The sequence below is a fragment of the Oryzias latipes genome, chromosome 13 (genome assembly GCF_053564925.1).
Source record: "Oryzias latipes strain Hd-rR chromosome 13, Olatipes_Hd-rR_3.1".
Lineage (NCBI taxonomy): Eukaryota > Metazoa > Chordata > Actinopteri > Beloniformes > Adrianichthyidae > Oryzias > Oryzias latipes.
This window is the reverse complement of record NC_136249.1, coordinates 14,879,565-14,898,178: the sequence shown is the minus strand read 5'-3', so window position 1 is coordinate 14,898,178 and position 18,614 is coordinate 14,879,565. Positions and strand designations below refer to the sequence as shown.

Genomic DNA, 18,614 nt, shown 5'->3' with positions numbered 1-18,614 from the left:
TTATTTTATTTTAAAATCCTCAACAAACCAAATAACTGTTCCTTTTTTTAAGTTTTATTTGCAATGAGTTGCTGTCTGCCCCATATCTTATAAAGCTGAAGTTATTGTTCCATTAAAAGGTAAATATGCTGGGAATTGTTATGCTTTTTAAATTTTTTTGGAACAAAGTTACAATGAAATAATGTCCAACCCCTCTTTTATGTAGAATGCAGAAATGGCTGTCTTCTTTTCAAAATCCTTTGGTGTGGAAATAGCACTTTTCAGGATCACGTTTTCTCTGCCATCGCTTATTCAATTTAATCGAAATAAGCCTACAGGTTAAATGGTGTGATATGCACTGCGAGTGTAAAATTCTAATCATGGAGGATTTCATCAGTTTATATGAAATTTTGCAGCAATTGGGATGATTCTCTTCCACTGGCCTTGCAAACAATGCAATTACAAACCACTATGGAGTATAAACTGGACATTGGGGAGAAATCTGTAATGATATCAATAATAATAACTGACTACTTCCAACCTGCTCCCAAACTCAAAGGATGTGTAAGGCTTTCTGAATGATCTCTACAGAAACTACAATAGTTTTGATAGTGCAGTCTCTCTTTTTCACAGAAACAGCACTGAGGAATCTCAGTCATCAAGGATGGTTCCACAGCAAAGTTAGTTTAATGTTTCACCGATTATCCAACGTCTTTAACTGAAACAAAAAAGTCCAGATGACCCTTAAACTTTTTCTTTTTTTTTTTTTTTTTGCTGAGTTTTGTTCAGAAGTTTCTATTCATAAAATGTTATTTTGTTGGGGGTGAGGGGACATGCCGTCTTCAGTCTGTTTTAAAAATAAAAAAATTAGGCTGACTTCTCTGTTCTCTTAAAAAAAAAAGAAAAGAAAAGAACCTCAGTAATGCACTCCATGGGACAGTCCCTGATGTGCTGGAGGGGTTTTCCCCTTGACATTTACAAACGCTCATTGAGACCACTATTGTAATATTAGGCTACATAAATACAAGTGGATTGAATTGAAAACCACCTTTGGTTAGGAGGTTGAAAATGCATTTGTATTGTGTTCCCAACTCAACAAAGTACAGTACATCTAAATTCCCCTATTAAAGTTTATAAAATAGTAAAGGATGTATTCTGAGTTGGCTCTGTATGATTTATCTGTCAAACAGGCAAAGACACCTGAATCAGACTATAAAGCAATTTTGCCAATTTGGAAAAATTCTATGATTTTCAATGGTTAAATAGATGATAAAAGGACTTGAGCAGATTTTTTTTAATTTTGTATTTTATTTTATTTCATTTTGTTTTCTTTGCTTGAGTTTAACAATTACATATTTATAATAAAGATATCATCACAATTCTACCAATGCAGTGACAGAAACTGGTGTTAAAGCACGACCAGTCACACCACAGCATTGCATTACATGATCATGTCTATGAAGACTCTCATTCATCCACGTTGATTCCATTGTAGTAGGTTTAGGGGATGTCATCTGGACTTGGTTTTAAAGTCAGAAGACGTTTCACCTCTTATCCAAGTTAATAGCTGAAAGAGATGACCAGTATGCGGAGGAAGTCACTGGCTCCCCAACCCCCAGTTGAGGTCAAAGGACTCTTAACGACCCGAAACCATGTAGGCTAAGTTGACAATACCCTCCAGTTTCAGGTCTGACTCCTCCCCCGTGAGCGCATATATACCAGCTATTCAACCAGCTAATTCAGAATTGACAAAGCCTTTTGGATAAGAGGTGAAACGTCTTCTAACTTTAAAACCAAGTCCAGATGACAGCCCCTAAACCTACTACAATTACATGATCATATTTTATCATTATCACAATGTTCATTGGGAATGTAAACAAGTTTATTTGAACCCAAAAATGTCCTTGAGATAAGAAAAAAACATTACTCAAGATTTTTAAAAATATTTTTAGCAAACCATTTAGATATTAATTTCGATATAGCTTGAATTGGTACAATTTTGTAGTCAAAAACTGTGGCTGCAATGTATTCAATGTATAGGTTTAGCTCAAACTTTAGGAGTGACTAAACGATTTTAGTGAAGTAATTTCAATTCAATTTTATTTATATGTCATGAGTATGGTTCTTTTTGCTTTTTTTTTCTCCTGTTTTCTTCTCTGTCATGACTAGAGTTCTGCTTTCTGTTTTTATTTTGAAAGTTTCCTGCTTGTCTTTGTTTTTGAGTTTTACTTCCCTGGTCCCAATCTCCCCTGATCGTTTTCACCTGTGTGTCTTGTCTCGGCCTTCCTCTGTGCTGGTCCATACTGTCTTCTGCCCTGTTTGCCCATTTACCTGGTTAGCCTACAGTTAGTTTTGTTTGGTGTCCCTGCTCGGCAACGCTTTCTGTTATGAAAATAAACCCCTTGCCATGGAACTGTGTGCCTCAACCATAAAATGACTGCAAGAACCACATTGTTTTTGCAATGATGGAAAAATACTAAAAAAGGTCCAAGCAGCGCTGAAAAGAGAAGAATCCAGGTGCAGGCATCAGGCATTACATATAAGACATAAGATATAAGATATTCCTTTATTAGTCCCACAATGGGGAAATTTCCTTGCTGCGGCAGCAGTACAGGTACAATATACACACATACATTTCCAAAGATTGCACAGGATGACCATATAATCAGTTATTGCACAGGGTAAAAGAACGATGACAGAGCCGATGATGTTGGTTAACGTGGTTCACTGGGAGCAGCTAAGGTTGTACAGTCTAACGGCAGCAGGTAGAAACGACCTGCGGTGTCGCTCCTTAGGATGTCTCAGTCTGACGCTGAAGGAGCTTCACAGTGAGGACACAGACTCATACAGGGGGTGGGCGTCGTTCTCCATCATAGATGATAGCTTAGCTACCATCCTCCTCTCTCCCACCTCCTGCATTGAGTCCAAAGGCTGCCCCAGAACGGAGCTGGCCTTCTTCACAAGCCTCTCCAGCCGCCTCCTGACTGCCGCCGAGATGCTGCTACACCAGCAGACCGCTCCATAAAAAATGGCTGATCCCAACACAGAGTCATAAAAAGTCTTTAGGAGTGATCCCTGCACTCCAAAAGACCTCAATCTCCTCAACAGATAAAGTCTGCTCTGTCCTTTTTTGTACAGTGCTTCTGTATTGTGTGACCAGTCCAGTTTATTGTTGAGGTGAACACCCAAGTGCTTGTACGAATCTACTCTCTCTCCCTTGCTTGGATGTTCACCTGTGCTAATGTAGAGTGTGTATGCCTGCGAAAATCTACCAGCAGCTCTTTGGTTTTCCCTGCATTAATCTGGAGGTAGTTCCGCTGGCACCAGTCCACAAAGTTCTGAATCAGTTCTCTATACTCTCTGTCATTGTCATCCATGATTAGTCCGACAACGGCAGAGTCATCCGAGAACTTCTCCAGGTGTCATATCAAATCATATCATATCATCCGCATAATTGCGTATCATCCGCATAACAGTGAAAGTTAATGCTGTGTTTCCTGAGTATGTTTCCTAAGGGCTGCATGAGCATAAACAGGATGGGTCCTAAAACTGAACCCCGTGGGACTCTGTAGCAAACTTGAGTGCAATGAGAGGACTGTCCATTTACATTAACAAAACTGGTACCTGTCGGATAAATAGAATTTAAACCACCTGGGGGCAGATCCTCTGATCCCTATGTCATGATTACACTCAGACTTTTGTCAGAGTGTAATCAGCAGTTTTGGGTATTCCCCAGTCTTCCAATAAATCAGTTCAGCCCCTTTCAGTCAGAATCTCACATTTACAAAATAAGTTCTGGCTGTGTTTAAACATATCAAGTTCAGCAGCTTCTGAGGAGAATTTAATATATAACATTTAATAACAACTTTTTCTAACCCCATAAAGGATGAAAAGGATGTTTAAACTTCCAACTTCTCCAAGAAGACAAACATATGCATAATATAGTTTTTTTTTTGTTTTGTCCTTTTGCACAGATGCGCACGTTATAAACAATGAAAACAAATCATATCATATACTTTTTATCATGTGACGGAGAACCTTTTACTTTATTGACTGAATCCTGAATTGGGACTATTTAGATATTAGCTATTGAAGGAAATACAGTGTGTTTTAACAGGGTGAGCGGCAACCACTGTCTCAAAACAATCTTTAATAATTCCTAAAATTCTCATGTTATTTTGACGTGAACTATAACATAGATGGAAAAACAGATATTTTGACATCGCCGAGAAAAAAAATGGAAGTATCTTAAATTGTGACATAAGAGTTTTTCTAAAGCTTAGAAAATACGTTGGAATTTTTGTAGGTCTTGATACGACGAACTTGCAATAATTTCTGTGACCGTTTCTGTGACAGAAGTTTTGCTGTTAAAATCCATGTCTAAAGTGTTTAAGCTGCACATGCTTTTTAGACAGATTGCCTTTTTCAGGGTTAAAAAGACACCAAGGAGAAAAAAATGAGACGTAAATGTGAGACAATGCAGTTCAGAAGACAATCATTTCCTAAATCCCAGTTTTCTAGTTAAAAATACCTTTTATTCTTTCTTGAAATGATAGTAAAGATAAGTTCAAGGAACACAAATGCAAAGAACTCCCATGTTGACAGATTTCCCATCATTTAAAATGTAATTTCCCTTAGAGGAAATAAGTATTAGGAAAAGGTCAACAGTAGTGACCTTTAGTCTCACACAGCGTCACAAGTGGTATTTAGTGATAGTTCCTGAAAATAATGATATTTAGTTCCTACTGTATTTAAGTGTTTATAAAATGCATTTATTTGAAAAACAATGTCAAGTTCAAGAGGAATTAAAAATATCAGAGGAATATTTAAATGAAGGGTGCCTGTGGAACCAACTGGGAGAATTTAAAAAGAAAACCAAAAGAAAACATTAAAAAAAGTGTGAGTACATACGACCAGCAGAAAAAATAAGTGAATTGCATAAACAAAACTGAGCACTCCGAGAGACAACAAAGATGATCACAGACCATAACACGCATGGCTTAGCTCACTCTGGAACAAACAGAGCAAGAATGTGGCAAAAGACTCCAGGAAATCCAGAATTCTTGCAGTGATGGGAAGTATTTGATAAGAAACAGGTGTGGTGAAGCAGCCAAGTGCAGTTTACTCACCAGTAGATTGAAAGGAAGGTATGCAAAGGGACAGTATGTGTGTGTGTGTCTGCTTTGTGTGGGTGTGTGTGGGTGTGGAGGGGGGGGGGGGGGGGGCAGACAAACAAGTCAATCGAAACAGGTCCAGTTTTGATTGTGGAAGCTTGCTTGCATGGGCATGTTCTCAGACAACAACAAAAATGAGTCTACAGGTTAAAGCAACATTTTTGATAAGTGCATCATGAAAAATGAGGCAAAATAAAAACCAAAATACAGGAAAGTTACTGCCTGCATGCTTTACTAGCATAATTATTTTCACCATTACTCTTTCTTTGCAGGATCGTTCACCTTCTTTTTTGTTGCAAACATCGATAACTAAACAGATCAACGCATGACGTTTGCTTCTGTCAGACAGCAGAAACCCTTTCTCACTGAATGGCTGCCTTCCAAATTATACTTCTCCCTTTCCTTGATATTTATTTTCCCAGTTGTGTTAAAACATTCCAAAACAAACACAAGATAGGAAATAAAAATGCCATTGAGCAGCAGATTTTTTTTTTTTTTTGCAGTGGTCAACATTATAGTGACACATTCCAGAGAAACCCCAACACAGCGTGTGAGCTGACGTTGAGTGACATCAAAATAGGAAGAAGAACTAGTCACATGGATGAACTCATACACCCACACATTTATTCCAAACAACCACATGCTTCTGTGGAAGCCTCACTTAATACGCTCATCTACAAAATGGAAGAAGAAAAAAAAGAAAACATATTTGTGTTACTCTAACTAAAACATGATTGTTCAGAAAGCCTGAAGGTATTAGGTTTTGTAGTTTGGTAAGTGAAAATGATTGAGAAAGAAAATAAGGAAACACTTTCTGGAAGACTCCGCCCCCAAAGTGTATCATTAAGAGGAAGCAAGGCAGGTTCATTCTCTCTCTAGCAAGATAGCAGACAAGGCAGATCATGGTAAGAGCTTCTTTTCTTTTGGTTTTCTCTCACTTTGAGAAGTTTTACCAGAACCAAATGAGTCATGTTTTACAGTAAAGACCATGGCTTCATGTTGATGTCAGACAGAAACCTTGACTTGCCTGTAAACTAGATCAGGATCTAAAGGATTACTGTCAGCTTGCTGTGCAGACCACAGATCTAGGTTTCTCATCAGAGTAGTGGATTCACCGACACCTTTTTACCTTTTTACTACAGAGGTTGTTTATGCTGCATCTGAAATGTAAACAGATCAGTTTAATCTGATCGTTGTGTGAATTAAGTGTCTGAAGCCTTATGTACAGAACCTCTTTTGACCAAGTGACCTAGTTTTGTGTGTTTAGTCATTCAGACAGGAAATAGAAAGAGCTATTTTAATTCTTTCATTTTAAGGTTAACATTTTAGTTTAGTCTTGCAGAATTAAAAATATGAAAGTATTTAAGTTTGTATTGTTTAAAAGTGTCTTTCCCATACTAAACCCTTTTTTTTGGTGCACTAATCTTGATTGACACAGCGTAGTATCACTAATGAAACTCGTGGCGGTTGAACTGATTAACTGGTTTCAGGGTTTATTGTTTATCATGAGGTAACTGGAAAGGGCTCAGCCTGGGGTGATTTTGTCAGTAATTTACGTTACCTCCTGTGGGAGTTCCCTGGCTTATCTCGGATCATTTTGAAAAACAGAAACATGTACATTGGAATGCAAAATGAAATCCTAAAAAAAAAAATCGGGCTTTGCAGATGCAATACTTTTTTTTTCATTTTTAAGATAAATACAACTTTTATTAGGAAAAATCTTAGGAATGTGAGTAAAGATTATTATTATTAATATTATTATAATCATTTGGAATACAGAAAGATGTGCATAAAATAAGTCCATTGTCTCTGGTGGTTTGGTTCTGTGCCGATGACATCTTGCTTGCTTGGGATAAACCATATATATAAACCTCGGAGCCTAGACACTGATGGTGGTTAAAGCCAGAATATGACCAAACATAGTTTAACGTGGAGAACAGGGAGGAGGGCGAGATAACCAACCGTGACTTTAAAGGCAAAAATATGACAATAATTAGATGAGAAGTTATTCATCTCCCGGTTTAGAGTGATGGTCTAATTGATAGGGGCGTAGCACCCAGCAACAGAGGTTGTTTATGTTGCTGTTGAAATGTAAACAGATCAGTTGAATCTGGTAGTTGTGTGAGGAAGTGAGGAAGAGCTTCCTTATTGTAATTGTGCAACACAGTTTCAGTCCAATGAAGTAGAATGCAAATTTTATGCAAACAAAAACAACTTTTTTACACCGTAGAGTAAGGTTATGAAATACATACTCGTTTCACTGAGTTGTATTGTGGGTTGAATTGTGCCAGTTTCACTAAGCGAGGAAACGTGTTGCTTTTTTTCTTATGCCAGTCCACTGACTGAAGCTTTTTGGTGTGGGGCTCTTTTTTTCCCTCCTTAGTTTGAGTCCACTTACTCCTAAAAAATAGAGGGTACCCTTTAAATACATGAATGAGTGTTCAGAGAGACCTCGTAAATATTGTTTTCATTCCTAAAACAAGTTTCTTAACCCTCAATAGTCTCTAAACTCAGCGGGGTGTTTCCCAATCATATCAGTTGTTTACAATGACGTAGGATGACACCCATTAGTATAGTTTTTATTCAAAATGCAACGTAAATAAATGATTATAAAAAAAAAATTGTTTTGAAATGTTTGGGTTAAAACAAACATAAGACAACTTTGAGTGGAGCTTCTCCTGTTTCATTAAACTTTTTTTTTTTTGCCATGTCTTTGCTCTGTTTGTGGATTTATAGATTTTCATTTTCTACATGTTTGATCTTTTGTTATAAAACATTAAAACTTTGAGCATTTTTTTTAGATTATTGCTGTAAAAAAATGGTTACAGTTGCAACTCGATTTGAGTATTTTGGACAGCTTAAGGTTCATTTTGGAATTATTATGTCATGTAATTAAAACTACATCTGTAAAAAAAAGAAACTGGGGTTGCACTAAAAAGATGCTACAAAAACACTTTCAAAGATAAATTCCTAGAGCTAGTTGTAAAGTAGCAAAAATGCTCCCTGCATTGTTAAATGCTGAGAACGTTTCCTTTAGTCGTGAGCGGATGCTTCAGTGTCAAATCCATCTAAGTCTGCTGCTTTGGTCCCTAAATCTCCCCCTTTTGCAGCAGCTTCAAAAATCAGTGGCAAAACGGCCTGTGGAGTAAAACCTGAAGACCTTCATCCTTTAGCATTAGTCTGCTCCAAGCAGTTCATCAGTACTGCTACAGACATTTGGATAAAACGTGTCAAGAAAGAAGATTCTAAGTCCAGATGCCAGGACTCAACTTCAAGACAGCCGATAAATCAATCTGATATAGAGCTCTGTAACTTATTAGGATCATTAAAATATAAAATATTACCAAACAGATGTTTTAGTGGAATATAAAAAATACTCAAAATTCACTGAGCAAGCAGAAACCTCAACTATTAATCAGTTTTAATCTCATGATAATTTTATAGAGAATTCACTAAGTTCTGATGAAAACTGCATACATTACACTTTATAAGTGAGAGGAAAGATGCAAAAACACACAATAATCTTTGCTTTTTGGCTTAAAAATATTCTATTCACTAAGACATGTTTTTTCAAAAAAAGATTATTTTGCTATTAAGGGATATTTTTCTTGCAAAGCAGAAAATAAGACAACTTTTCTTGAAACTTGAAACTTTCTTGGACACATTTTCTAATTCCTCTCAGCTTTGGCTTGCAGTTTTTACAGGGGCCCTCCTTCCCTGCATCCATGAACCTCCTCTTTAGTTTTCCTCTAGACTAACTCCATCCTCATCCTCCTTTTCCCAACAACATCACTGTCCCTTCTCTCAGTGTTTCCAAACCATCTCCATCTGCTTTCCTGCATTAATCAGAATTTCCTCTCCATGGTCTCATACATGACATTTGGGATGCTTGTTCTGCTTTTCTGTGCTGAAATCAGAATATTTAGTATCTATGAAACGAAACAGGTTTCTGTTTTTTTTTTACCTCGTGGGAATTCCCTTTTGATACTGTTTTTACTGAGAAAACTTTGGGCGTGTCTCGTACCGTCTGACAACGCAAAAGCAGCATGAGGTCATCTACTACTTCATTATTTCAGCAATACAATGTGACAACTTTCCCTTATGGGCCGCTGATAAATCATTACCTTAGGGGGTTTGACATAACTCACAAAGACCTATTGTGTAAAAAGAGAAACTGACTTTTATTTTGACTTCCTTTAGACTCATCTTGTCATTTCATTAGTTAAAACAATCTGGTTGGTTATTGGGAATTTCCAGAGAATTAGGTGAGGGTATGGAGAAAGGCATACAAAAGGGCCTTTCACAGCAGAAAAGGCAGAAATAGTGCTTGTACAAAACTAACTTTCGGTTTGGCTTCCGACAAACATCAACAGAAAAGTAAAAGCAGCTCTTCACAGACACATTTCCACATTCCTCTCAGCTTTGGCTCACACTTTAAAACTGAGAGTGTTCAGGGGTTTCCCTTCAACTTTCTGTTTAATCAAACATGGGCATCCTTTTTTTGGGATGACTAACATTACAAAACTAACAATTCCCTGAAAATTTTCCTCTTAAATTTTTAATTTGATATATTTCTTGTTCAAAGTAAACATAAAAACTGACTAGAACATGTGGAAAGATTCATAAGTCAGATGGAAGGCTATAGATGCAGCGAGGTTTGCTCTGTTGTTTTGCTGTTTTTTCCGGTGTCTTCACTATGCCAATGAGGGATTTAAAAAAAACACCACACTGTATTATTTACCTGAATATTTAGAAGTTTTCTTAATAACACTGGCCAAGATCATTTTTTGTCATCAAATGCTTTTTATGGATGTGTTTAAGTCCCACTTCGATCATGTTTGGATCTATTTTCAAGAGTTTGTAATGGTCTTTCAATTGTGATTATGCATTTTTTAGCCAAAATCAAACAACCTGTGGAGGACTACTACTAGAAAATAGTTTTTTTGCAGAACGGCAGTAGTTACCGGTAATTATAAATTCACCTCTGAGTTGTGGACTGTTGGTGCTGGCAATCCCGCCCACCTTCCTCTCCCCATTGCTGAGAGCTCTTTGTTTTCTTGCTCTCCCATTAGCTCACAGCGCTTTATTTGAATAAAGAAATACTCAAAAATACAATTTTGAGCTTTACTGTATTTATAACTATCCTCCATTATCAGAAAAAATACAACCTGAGCATGTTAAAAACACTATAATCACAATTTTCATTGGACTGGGTCTTCTTTACAGAATTGTCTTTACAGTATAAAACACATTTGTCTTCCTTATAGTGTTTCCCTCTGACAGCATAGTTAATACAGACAGTATTCATCCTTTCCGAGTTGGTAACTCTTCTGTTTTTTCAACAGGCATCAAGTTACAACATGCCATCCCTTCGGTAAGTACTTTTCATTAAATTATATCATGCTCTGTTATAATATTATATGTAATTCTGTATCATCCTGTGGCACTAAAAGTGTTCAAACATAACAGCAGAGTGGAACAGGACTTAAACTCCTCTGATCCTCCTTGTATTTATCTAGAAATTCAGATGGAAATAGCAGTGAAACCAAAACAGTCATATAAAAATAAAAATGTAATATTACAAAATTCCATTTCACTTTCCTTCTTTCAACTTTTTATACTGTTTGACTTTCTGTTAGTCATCAGCTAGAGATTGAGAAAGAACAGGAAAAGTCCTGTCACTGTCGGGCCAGAGTTCACAGCAACGTGGATTTCACAACACACACAACAAAAGACAGCAAGATGAAATATGCTGCAATTTTTAAGGAAAAAATGTAAACGCTGGAGAAATTCTTTATATTTGATACATGAGTTCATTCATTGTTGCATTCTGGCTGTCCCGATATAGGTTTTCTCGAGAAAGAAAAAATGATATCTGTGACCGTATTTTTATAACTATTTGTGTTCTTCTAAAGAAAGTTGTTGTTTTTTTCTTTGTTCTTCTGTCTTCTTAGAAGTCTGAGGACTCTGGAGTGTTCTCTGCTGCTTTTGACAATATTGACTGCCAAAGCCAGCGGTAAGTAGCATTGAAAAAAGGAGTTTGTCCCCTCTGATGAGTTATTTGTCTGATCAGCCGCTCGTGGAGTTAGAGTTGGGAGATTATCTCTGTGCAGAGCCATGCTTGCTTGCACAAGAATGAAATGTTGACACAGAGCGTTTTTTTTCCACAGCTGCTTTATGTCTGCGATTAAACAGCCTGCTGTGATTTTGTAAAGATGTGTGAAGATTTGGAACCTCTTGGTTTGATTAGTAATTTAGTTAATTTTCTTGATTTCTGTTCTGTAATTATTTATTATTTGTTTTGTTTGTGGGTTGGTATCAGGGGCAAGTGGCATCTATTATGTTTAGTGGCTCCCTGCTTTTTTAAAATTGTGTTACGATCACACCAGATCTGAGTTTTCAAAAGTCATTGCTGCTTTTTTTTTTTTTTTTTTTTTTTTTTTTTTGCTGCTTTAAAAAAAAAAGTCTTAAAACTCATTTTTTGTAATCTGGTATTTGACACAGCATGAGACTCTGCAATGCTGGTGTGTTTTATTCTGTTACCATGTTTTGTTTGTTCAATCATCCTTTTTAATAGTTGTTTTATTGTGAGATTTACTGTGAAACGTCCTGTTTACTGTGCTCATGATAAAGCACCATAGAAACAAACCGGTTAGTTGGTTTATTGCGGTGAGAGTGCAAATCACATCAACAGACTACTCAACGTAAAAAAAAAATAATAATAATAACATTACAAGAAGAATTTAAAAAGCAAAATAAAAAAAATGGAAAAACAACATTACAGTTTAGAAATTAAAGTTCCAGGAAGCAAAGTGTAATTAAAAAACAAAACAAAAAAACACTCTAAAAAAGCTTTTTTTTTTTTATTCATAATGAAATATTAAAAACTGAAACAAAGTGGAAAAAGCTAAGTATTATGGGACGTCACAGATTTAACAGGAAGTTATTTGACATGAATTATTTGGCCTTTTTTATTTAATCTTCTGACCACAGCTACAGCAAAATCAGTGATTGATCAATCTACTCTTTACCACAGAACATCTATCTGCTTCCTCTCTTTTACAAAACCCAAATGTCATCATCCAACCAGTGATGTCCAATAATATCTACATTTTTCTGGAAATTACTTTTGCTTTTTTCCAATTTTTTGTTTTTCCGTCTATGTTTTTTTGATTTCTAAAATGCAGTGTTTTTTTTATTGTTTTGCTTTTTTAGTTGTCATTGTGATCTTTAATCTGTGTTTGCATAGACTGATTTGTTATAGTGAATAGCACTAAAGGTATTTAAATGTATGTACTTTTTGTTAGGCAGTCAGGGCTCAGAGTTTCCATCCTCATCTTAGTTTTAAAGGTTTCATATTGTTTAGTTTGAGCTTGTTTAAGTTATTTTGTCATATTTATTCATGAATGTTTAAACATTTCTGCCAGCAGAGCATTTTCCTTTAAGCACCAGCAATTCACAACGAGATGGACTTTGTGTTTTCATGTACTGTTATGAGGATTTCTTTAAAATCAGAAAGTTATTGATTAGAATAAAACAAAACCATTTATAAGCGTTTCAGAAATAAATGACATATTCACTGCAGAAAAACAGCCCTCTAAGAAATGAGTCAAAAGTTTTTGAAAATTTGAAAAATTTGCAAAAAGAAATTTAAGAAAAATAAAACTTGTCACTGATGCATATTTTCTGAAACAACAGTCATTTTACTTTCTGTAGATTCAGTTTTTTGCTGTGTAGAGGCAGAATACCCAGAAGTCAATCTACTGTGATATCTTTTAAAGCTTAAAAAAGAAATCATCCATCAGTCTTTCTCAGCCTCAAGTCTAGTAGCACTCCTTGATGTAGTTTTGTAATTAAATATTTTTATCATTGTTTTTTATTTACAAACTCATTTTTGTTTCCCAGGTATTCAAGAGATTTCAGAGCCGGTCAATGGGAGTGCGACTTTCAAATGCCCTGTTAATGAGAATAGGGAAATAGAATTTGTCTATTTACAAAAGGACAACCTTTTTGTCAACGGACATCACTCTGAAAACAGTATAGCAGGAAAATGGAACAACACAAAAATGGATAAGAACTTCACATTTTACATGTATAACCTGGAGCGCTCTCTAAGTGGACATTACAAGTGTTTCATCATGTATAAGAAAGCTGAGAATCCTGAAACGCGTGAGTACAACCTCACGGTCACAGGTATGCCTCTACCGAACAGAAACATTTGTCAGGTCTGTTTGACTGTTGCAGCCTTCATTGTTGGGTATCTTTTCTTTGTTAGTCCCCTACAGCAAGCCATCATTCACAAAGGAGTGCAACAACAGGAATGACATCAGAAGTTGCCAGGTGACATGTATGGCACAGGATGGCTACCCGAGTCAAAAGATCTGGATCGTTTTAGTCCAGAGTGGGAACGACACCAACGGAATGGTTACGAGTCGCAATGACTCAGTGTTCAACCTCACCACGAAGCTGTTCAGCAGCACTGTCACCGCAGAGTTCAACTGTTCCAACACCGAGGTGGAGTTCGTCTGCTCGGTGGGGGGCGTTGTCTCAGAAACCATCTCAATCTGTGAGTAAAAAAAAACAAAAAACAAAAAAAAAGAACACATAAGACCTGTGTTTTGCTTTCAGTCAAGTTTTAGGAACTATGTTACAGAAATCTTTGTGGCTTTTTTTTCTGGAATCGGTTAGGGATTTTTTTGCATGAACTGTACTCGCAGAAGACAGGGTAAAGGTCATACACAACTCCTTCTGAATGCGGTTTTTGGCATGCACTGTATATTTACACACGTATCTGTCTACATATGTCTACATATACAGTATGGGCACTGGATCTTGTGTCAGTAATAATAATTATTTTTTGTGTCAGAAACAAAAATGATTCCAACTGTGTTTGAGTAAATCCCACCTTAATAGAAGAAGTTTAGCATAAAATCTATGTGCTTATTTTCTTAAACGGTAACTTCAACTCTCAAATGTAAATGTAAAAGTCATTTTAAATCCAGTGATTTTTTATAAACACTTTTTATCCACAATCCTTTTATAATCAAGACATGGGCAAAATATGGTTAAACCATTTGTTAATTATTTATTTAGTCATAAAAAGCTGCTCAAAACTAGAAAACTTAAAATGTTTAATGCCTCCAATCATGATGAAAGGAGGTACTGTAATAAAATTCAAGGTCTTGCAGCTTTTGATAACATTTAGACACAGAAATGTTACTGGTATGAAACAAAAACAAAAAATAGAAAATAACATCCCCTTTTTTTTTCTAAAGGATGAGTTTCAGTGGATGGAATAATCAGACTTAAACCTTAGTCCCAACTGTCCCTGCAGGTGGATACAGGCAGTCCATGGGCAAAAACTGGGCAAACCTATATAGGGCACACAGGTGACCTGCACGAAACATCAAAGTCGTAGACCGCTCGGTAAACTCGTATAGAGAAAATGTTCATGCCCCTGTTAACATATTCATATTGTTTTGCTCTCAGTTGTAATAATAAGTCATAAGTGATGAGTGATGCGTTGTGATTTTTGCCAATGAGTGGCTCTGTTATTGATCACGTGACCTGTAAGAGGAAGCAGTTGAGAAAATAAAGTTGTGTGAAAAGTTGGAGTTCAACTAACGTGGAAAAGTCTCTTTATTTTTCTCCCGTCTTGAGTCAGATACTGGGTACACACGCCAGGACCAAGGCGTTAAAACAACTCTGCTAACAGCCCCTTTTGCCCCTTTGGGCATACTGCCGGGGACAGGTTGGACAGGTTGTAGCAAACACTTATGCAGGGGTAAGTAAGGGTGAAATAGGTGAGACATCCTCAATCTGACAGCCAGAATGAGGAATTCACGCATGGACAGCAAGGGGGAAGTACCATACTCACACCTTACTAACAGAGTGTGGCGTGAGGACCACATACGACAGCATCACTCGTACGTCATAAGTCTATGTAACTTACAATATTCTTACAAATATTTCACAATACCATACACGTGACAATAGTATGTTCCATTTTCATGAGGTAGTCGGACGAGCCTCAAGGCCAGGGAACTGCATGACACACCTGCGTTCCCTTTAAGATGCAGCCACTACCCTGAATAGGCTAGGACAACTAAAACCCTGGCAGTATGTGACTAAGACCTTACTGACTGCATGCAAATGTTGCATGCACAGTGTGCATATAATTTGTAAGTACACAAATATCACTGCACTTCTGAGCTCCTTGAAAGACCCAAACGACTGACTGACACGTCTTAGTTACTTCACAATTACTTACCCTTATGTGTTGTGTTCACTATAACCTGTTACTCACAGCATGGCCGTAGAAAAACGTGCACGAACATTTCTCTCTACGGGCCTACTGAGCAGTCTAGAACCTTGATATTAAATGCTGGCCACCTGCGTGCTCCAAACAGGTTTGCTCATTTTTCACCCACAGACGACCATTATCCACCAGTAAGTTGTGACTAAGGCATTAAGATGTGGCCGCTCCTCTCTACGACCCTCCAAGGGGCCGGACACCCCAAAAATCCAGAGCACCTGTAGGGGGTTCATGTGACTAAGGCTTTAGCAATTAACACTGACTTTTTAGCAATATGCTTAAGGTTTGTTTTATATTTTTTCTGTTAAGGTTCACCACCATCTAATCCAGCCACCATCATAACTGCTTGCACTGTACCACTGGCTTTGTTGTTGATAGTTGCTGGTTGCTTCATCTACAAAAAATGTCGTAAAAGTAAGGAGAGCAACCTTACACATCTGCACTGTAGATCACAGTACAGCAATGTGAAACAAATTCAAAGCAGCTCCTGTGTTGACTTTTAGATGCAGAAAATAACAACAGGCCAGCAAGGAATGCCACGTAAGTGACCATTTTCTAAACATCACTTTAAACTGAGAAGATATAACACAGATTATGTGGATAGTAATGTTTTTTTCTCCCTTTTGTTTGATTTTTTTTTTATATCCAGGGAGGTTGAAATCCTCAATCAAGAAGTAGAATCCACAGAGGAATTCCGAGTCTGAGCCCTTTTCGTTAATCTGGGATTTCAGTTTGACATTCATGACTGGCTGGATTGGGTCCAAGGATGGATTGGAGAGAGCGAGCTTCCGGTGTCGCAGCCACGCTTGACTTCAAGGGATTTGAGGAAGTCACTGCTATTTACTGGTGAAGCGAAGTGCGTCACTGAACTGAGAGCCACAGACTTCTCCTAAAGCAGGACATTTCCAGTGGTGTACACTGGAAAACTGTACGAAGCGGTGACCTATAACTGTACTGTGAACAAAAGATCATGGATGTACTACAGTAACCTCCATGGGGAGAAGTGAAACAGATTTCACCTGGTTAGCGGGAGAACTTGATTTTTTGTGTCTTTTTGCACTTTACCCATGTTTTAATGGTAGCTATTGCTCACGTATTAACTTTATATTTATATATTTTTTTCATCTGGATGTGTGTGTGTGTATGGTGACAAATTCAAATATCTTTAGTCAGACAAAAAATATACAAACTAACGTTAAGCACTCCTGAACAATATTAGAAGGTCACCATGTTTTAAAGGATTTCTATGTCATTCTCATGACTAATGCATTTTACATGGTTAATTGAAACAAAAAATACTTGAATAACTATGTTTGGGCAACAAAATGTCTGGCAGAACAACAGAAAAGCTTTTTTTTTTGAGTACACACACAGCATAGAGATGATAAAGCTATGGTTGGGAAGTAAAAAGCTTTAAAAAGTGTTGTGTAAATAAAGAGAAATGAAAGTGGACCTAATTTGCACATGAATAAGTTCTCTATAGTTATTACTGAAGATTCCAGTATTCTCATGTGAGGTGTACTATTGACGTACAAGAACTTTATATTCTTTTTTTTGTCATGTTCACAGTCAAACTGTCAGTGTACTTTGTGCTGTCGCCTCACAAAAAGTTTGACTGTCCTTTGTGGAGTTTAGATGCGCTCTGTGCCTTTTATGCTAATTTAATGCTGACTGTGCAAGTCTGTGTTTTTTTTTTTAGCAAAAAGAAAGGATGCAATGAAGTACAGTAAACCCTTGTTTTTCGCGGGGGTTACGTTCCAAAAAGAACCCGTGATAGGCAAAATCCGTGAAGTAGAAACTAAGAAACCTCAATTTTTTTATTTTTTTTTACAATTATTATACAATTAAATACTCTATTATACATTGAAAAGAAAGAACAAACCATTTTACAGGCTCGAGCATTTGTTTCATAAATAAAGGTACTTTAGAAATGTTTTTTTTCAACAAATAACTTCTGTACTGTACTGTCAAATAATAATTTTAATCGTCGATGTGAACAAAGGCTTCAAATCGTGGAGATTAGCCCCGCCCACCGGGACCCGAGTAATTGGATTAAACGGGAGAAAATTTAAAATGATTATGAAAAAAATACAAAGTACAGTCGGACAAATAGCGACTCAGGTGTATTTCACTGCTCTTCAGACTGAGCTGCTGCATCCTGACACCGCTCTGCAGTGTTTTCTTCTTTTGTAGCCCGCGGTTCAGCTGTGTTTGGTCGGGAGAAGAACATAGTGATAGGCAGTTGTTGTCGCTCTTTTTTCCATGGGTTTTAGAGAAACTCGAAATTGCAAGATGATTTGCACGTACGTAATGTTAATTTGGCAAGCTGTTTTACGTGCGTGTACATATTAAACTGCAACGTTATTGAGGCACAGGTAGAGAAGAAGCGGAGTGACTTTTTAACCAATCAGAATGCAGAACACAATGCACGATGCAAATCCGTGAAGTAGCGAAACCGCGTCATAGCAAGGGATCACTGTACTCCATAAATTTATATTTTTAATATATTTAATGTTGAATTTTAAATGCTTGTTTTGTTTACTCTTCTGAGGAAACGTTTTCTTGTGTTTTTTGTCAAGGTCAAATTTATTTCTAAAGCATATTTACAGTAACCAAAGCAGCCCAAAGTGTTGTTTTTAATGTCATTTTCTTTAATACCATCTAAACTATGTTAAAAAAAAACTGCTTTTAGAACCTGAAATATCAATGAAATGGTGCTTTTTATAGGCATTCAAGTTTTATCTGTATATAAAAACAGGGTCATCAAAAGTTTGAAACAATAAAAATATTTTAATGTTCGAAATGTAAGGACTAGAAATTGCGTCAAAGATTTTTGTCCCACCTTCAAGGTTTGGAATTGTGAAAGTATGGCAATCTTTTTTACTCCAACAGAAGAAATATGGCACAGAACTTATGAGGTTATTTCCCTAAGATGCAGCAACAACTCATTAATGTACATGTACATGCTCTGAGTTGTTCTTGGATAAAACTATAGTAATAATAATGTAATGAAGGAAATATGAGTTTTAGAACAACTTATTCCTGGAAACTGTGAAACTGTTTAACTCAGGAGGACCCCTGTAGCCTCACCCCCTTTTGTTCTTAAAACAATTACACTGTGTTTATATTTAAAATATTAGTTTTCC

The 18,614-nt window shown here is 36.7% G+C and overlaps 1 protein-coding gene across 1 annotated transcript; it reads left to right on the top strand.

Moving 5' to 3' along the window:
• The first annotated feature begins 5,946 nt into the window (after nucleotides 1–5,946).
• LOC101164241 (uncharacterized) lies at nucleotides 5,947–18,286 on the top strand. The gene is made up of 8 exons (XM_004075804.5): nucleotides 5,947–6,058; nucleotides 10,499–10,527; nucleotides 11,108–11,169; nucleotides 13,059–13,346; nucleotides 13,429–13,719; nucleotides 15,778–15,882; nucleotides 15,972–16,008; nucleotides 16,118–18,286. Exons 1-8 carry the CDS (start codon nucleotides 6,056–6,058, stop codon nucleotides 16,170–16,172), a joined length of 870 nt encoding a protein of 289 aa, XP_004075852.2. The 5' UTR covers nucleotides 5,947–6,055; the 3' UTR covers nucleotides 16,173–18,286.
• The last annotated feature ends 328 nt before the right edge of the window (nucleotides 18,287–18,614 follow it).